This window comes from Propithecus coquereli, unplaced genomic scaffold (assembly GCF_000956105.1).
Source record: "Propithecus coquereli isolate 6110/MARCELLA unplaced genomic scaffold, Pcoq_1.0 Scaffold3, whole genome shotgun sequence".
Lineage (NCBI taxonomy): Eukaryota > Metazoa > Chordata > Mammalia > Primates > Indriidae > Propithecus > Propithecus coquereli.
In genome coordinates, this window is record NW_012148618.1 from 13,824,379 (window position 1) to 13,829,772 (window position 5,394).

The following is a 5,394-nucleotide window of genomic DNA, read 5'->3' on the forward strand; positions in this document are numbered from 1 at the left end:
ACCCCTAGGCATTCTGATTCAATAGGTCTAGGGTGGTTCCTAGGAATAGATATATATACATATTTAAAAATCTGTGGTGATTCTGATGCAGCGTGTCAAAGTCTCACATTTATGAACCTTTAGACAAGATAATTGTGATATCAACTCTAGTTATGTGAGTCCATGTAAAATTTTCTGATTTAACAAGTCCTAGTGATCCCATCTTTCAATATAAAAATCATCAGAGCCAGGCGCCGGGGCACGTGCCTGTAGTCCCAACTACTCAGGAGGCTGAGGTAGGAGATTTCTTGAGCCTAGGAGTTTGAGGCTACAGTGTGCTATGATTGCACCTGTGAATAGCCACTGTGCTCCAGCCTCAGCAACACAGTGAAACCAAGTCTCAAAAACACCACCACCAACAACAACAACAACAATAAAAACAAAGCAACGGATTAATGGTTAAGTATTCCAATTAACTTAGATTGTATAATGGGTTTTTCCTATTCACTTTTTTTTAACCAGTTTAAAGCAACCAGAGTGGGTAAAATATGGGTCAGAAAAAAAAAGACAAACCAAAAACAAAAGAAAAGAAAAAACAAAAGGAAATGCATTAAATATACATAAAGGAAAAACACTGAAAACAAAAAACTAAGAACAAGGAAATATACCATAACCTGCTCCTAATACACTATAAAAATTAAATCACTTTCTTAAGAGGAACATGCTACATGTTTTGTTCCCACCAAACTTAAGCACAGTGTAGTTATATATAATTATGGCACATTCTTTTCAGGGTCCCAAATATTCTTTGGAAATGCCCTTCTCATTTTGAAGAAAACTCACTGTAAATTTGACATCAACAAGTCACATAAGCTCCAAGTTCCCACTTCACAGTACAATCCATCAGTACTATCTAAAACAAGAAATTCCAAAGGCATACACAAGAGCACTATTAATTCAAGGAAATCCATAGGCTTTCCCCTGTGTCTTACATTTGGCTATCTGAGGGCATCTGGATGAAATAAAAGAAGCTTCTGCAAATACAGTGCACCCAGGAAAAGACACCACTAAAGGGTTTGCTTAGCACATACCCAATTGCAGCAGGGGTCAAGCGGGTGTGCAACTGCGGGGTGGTAGAAGTGGTAGTGGTTGTCAGGGAGCCATCAGTTCCAGTCTTCTCCCAGTCAAAAGGGTCACTCTCAGTTACTCCAAAGGTCTTGATGCTATTGTCAAACACGGATGTAAGAAGCTAAACCACAAAGACAAAAACTAGAGTAAGCCAACATTAAACACACTTTCTTCTGTAAGAGAAAGCACCCCAGACTCATAAAATAATTTTGTAATATGATTTTTTTAAAAAACTGATGGTTCAAATAGGGAAATTTGAATAAAAATGATACATAGATGATGATATTGAATTTATGTTGATTTTTCTCAGTTGTGTAGGAGAATGTTTATGTTTTTGGAAGATACACAATGAAGTATCATATCTATAATCTACTTTCAGATAGCTTAAAAAAAGGATGTGTGTTGTGTGATATGTATGTGTAAGTGTGTATTCAGTTGAACCACCTATTTTATCATTTATTTGTCAAAAAGCACACAAAAAACAAGGACATTTTTATATGGTTCAACCTAAAAAAGTGACAAGGGTTAACAGATGGTATTTTTAGGTAAGGAGCATAAACAAGTTCATTGTGCTTTCTTCCAATTTTTTCTTTTTGTGGGTGTGAAAAATTCTTAAAATATGTGTGTGTTTCCATGTACAAATTATCAAAAAGAAATTTGTCCTATTAGTGTGATTTATATAGTATATAATTTCATTTTTTGTCTTTAAATTCCTAAATTTTGATGTGGTCTTCAGAAGGATCTCATAAAGACCTTTACTACTTCTGTCAATAGGCATCATTTTCAATTTTATGATTATGGCTTCATTCTCTATCATTTGTTACCCTGTTAGTATCCTGTCCTCTGAGATTCATCATATACATTTCCTGTCCCAGATATGAAATCAGCACTTCTTCATTGGAGGACTTCGTGCAGGTCTGTTTTAGGCTTTAAAAAGATTACTCTAGCTATTAAGTGGACAATAGATGCCATAAACAGGAATGGAGATGAGGGTGCTTGGAACAGATGACCACTTAGGAGGCTACTGTCGGCTGAACCAGGATGGTAACAGTAGAGGTGATAAGAAGTGGTAGGATTTGGGCATAATCTGGTGGTAGAGTCAACAGTCCTTGTTGATGGGTTAGATAAAAGCTGTGAGAGTAAGGAAAGAATAAAGGGTAACTTAGATTTTTGTCCTGAGTCACTGGGTAAATGCAGTGAAATAGAAAACATTGAGTTTGGGGATTGGGATATTGGAATTTTATAGAGTTTAGGGAGGAATAGGAAATACAGACACAAATTTGGGTGCCATCAGCTGACAGATATCAACAAGTATTATTTAAAGCCATAGGACTTGCTGGTATCATTGAGGGAGAGTAGAGAGCAAAAAGGTCCAAGGGCTAAGGCCTAGAGTACTCCAACATTTAGATGGAAGGAAGAGAAGGACTCAGCAAAGAAAACAAAAAAGGAGTGGCAGTGAAGTAGGAAAACCAAGATGCAGTGTTCTAGACTACAAGCAAAGATATTGTTTCAATAAGGAGGATGGTCAAATCTTATCAATTGTAAATACAGTTATTTGTGATTATTTCTCTTTATTTCAACCTAGATTATAAGCTCCAAGAAGCTGGTATTTGTCTGATCTTATTCATTACTATATCTCCAGGGTCTAACACATTGCCTTACACAAAATACTCTAAAAATATTCCAAGAACAAATGTTTATTTGTAGTAATATTTACTGAAAGAGTCACATGACCCTTTCACTTAAGTCCCCAAAAGAAAAATAATATATGTAGAAAAAGAAACTAAAAAGATAAAAGGGAAGGTTATAAAATATGGAAAATTTATTTTGGTCCTATTTTTGTTGATCTAAGTTACCTATGTTATAGCTTAGACTTCCCTGAAATGTCTGAGATAGAGGGCTGTAGGAAACACTAAAGAGGAAACAAAGATGGATTGGGACCAAGTACATGGGAATTGAAGTGCCAGACCTTAGACCCTCTCTCCTGACTCTGAAATCAAGGTTTTCACAGGTTCTCACAGAGTGAGATCCATGCTTCCCAGAAGGTGGAGTCCCTATAAATGAGGCATCATTTGCCCTGCTGTGTGAGCACTTAGACTGCCTCTGCTAAATCTCTGCCAATACTGTGCTGCAACAGGAAAGATCCTAAATGGTTTTTATGTCAGATGTCCTTTTATTATGGAATTATCTTCTTACATTTATCATAGTATTGTATGTCTTAGAAAATGGATTCTGTGGCATTGGACCTCAAATTAGAAACAGTTTGTTACTATGATGATGATACTAGAGACCAGCAGCAGGAGGCAGAAAGAGGACACAGAACAAAAGAAACAAGAGGAAAGCTAAAAGCACTGAGGCACTTGTAGGCACCCTAGTGGGAACAAATGGTCAAACTGGGCAGAGTGCTGCAGGTATTTTAAAGAGAAAAACATTTCTAATCTAGCAAAATAATTTTCTAATTCAGGACCAAGGTGGCTGTAAATCCTAAATTTCATAAGACTGGGATAGTAGAAACAGGACAAGTCAAGGACTCACTTTTTTTGGTTACTGAATTAATTATATCACATTTGGCTAAGATAAATAATAAAGTCAGTAAATTCCAATTCAGTTACTCATTCAAATAGGTTTGAGAATAATATAAATTAGTCCCTTATAAACTGTTCATAAATATAGTAGTTTGTGCATACATGCATGAGTGTGTAAAACTTAAATGATTGTCATTCTTTTTTCACCCCAATACAACTGGGGAATAAAACACTTTCTGCTCAAAACAGAGAGTCACCGTACTGTAATTCACAAACTGAAAAGGGGGCAAGGTGAATCTGAAAAACCCTTCCAGATGATTCTGACAGTTCCCTCTAAAAGGCATGTCCCATATCTCTCTATTGATAATCACTGAAAATCTAGTATATATCTGACTCCTTTACTTCCTTTATTTAATAATATATTCTTAGAAAATATAAACTCAGGCCAGGCGTGGTGGCTCACGCCTATAATCCTAGCACTCTGGAAGGCCGAGGCAGGAGGACTGCTTGAGATCAGTAGTTCAAGACCAGCCTGAGCAAGTTCAGGAGTTTGAGACCAGCCTCAGCAAGAGTGAGACCCTGTCTCTACTACAAATAGAAAAATTAGCCAGGCATGGTGGCGCAAACCTGTAGTCCCAGCTACTTGGGAGGCTGAGGCAGAAGGATCGTTTGAGCCCAGGAGTTTGAGGCCACTGCACTCTAGCCGGGGCAACAAAGTGAGACTCTGCCTAAAAAAAAAACAAAAAAACAACAACAAAAACAAACAAACAAAACTCATCTAAATTTAGAGTCCAGGTTTCTCAAACCAGGGTAACTGTGTACTCCCAGCCATCTGCCAGAGAGAGTTTAAAGCCCACTTGATAAATGTGGCATAGCTTTCTGGAGCATTTTACTCAGTGGTATGGTATTGTAATATTTTATAATACAATGAACACAAAGAAGTTAGAAAGCAAAATTCATATGGAAATGCAGGAGAATGCAAAGAAGTTTTGGACTTGTGGCTGACACTTTAAGACTATTCCCAGACCTCTTGAGAAATATGCTTATACTTTGCTACAACAGGAGTAACTGGTGAAATCGTGTGAGAAACACTAAAAGCATAATATCATCGAGAAAGTGAATCTTCTGTAAATGGAAGTAAGGAGGGGAAGCAGTTGAGGGAAGGGGAAGCTGTGGGAAGTGGTAAGAAAAGAGGATTTGAGAAGGTTACACACAGGCAAAAATGCAATACAGGTTTAGCATCCCAAATCTGAAAACCAGTAATCTGAGATGCTCCAAAATCCAAAATTTCTTGAGCGCTGACATGAAGCTCAAAGGAAATGCTCACTGGAGCATTTCAGATTTCTGATTTTCATATTTGGAATGCTGAATGAGTATAATGCAAATATTCCAAAATCTAAAAAAATCTGAAATCCAAAACACTTTTGGTCCTAAGGATTTCAGATAAGGGATACTCAATCTGCATTACTTTTTACTTGGTCACTGTGTGGATTATTTGTGTCAATCTCCCTTCTACATGAATTTATGAATTAGAGACAGTCTATTTTTCTTAAGCCTAATTATAATGGGATAAACAATAAAATGATTTTTCTAAAGCAAATTATTCAAGACACAAAAAAGATAATAATAGTTACTATGTCAGGGTAATGAGATTCTGAGTAATTTGGATTTTTTACATTTCTGTTATTTCAAAGTTTTTATAATGACCGTGTAATATTTTTATTTTTAAACAGGGTCTCGCTCTGTTGCCCAGGCTAGAGTG

At 36.6% G+C, this 5,394-nt stretch overlaps 1 protein-coding gene across 1 annotated transcript in view; it reads right to left on the reverse strand.

Annotated features, from left to right (window-relative positions):
- The window catches only part of TTBK2 (tau tubulin kinase 2), a 99,380-nt gene that overhangs the window by 29,770 nt on the left and 64,216 nt on the right, over window positions 1-5,394 (reverse strand). Inside the window, exon 9 of the mRNA XM_012649135.1 lies at window positions 1,071-1,228. Within this exon, the coding sequence (XP_012504589.1) occupies window positions 1,071-1,228 (158 nt within the window). The remainder of the gene's footprint in view (window positions 1-1,070; window positions 1,229-5,394) is intronic.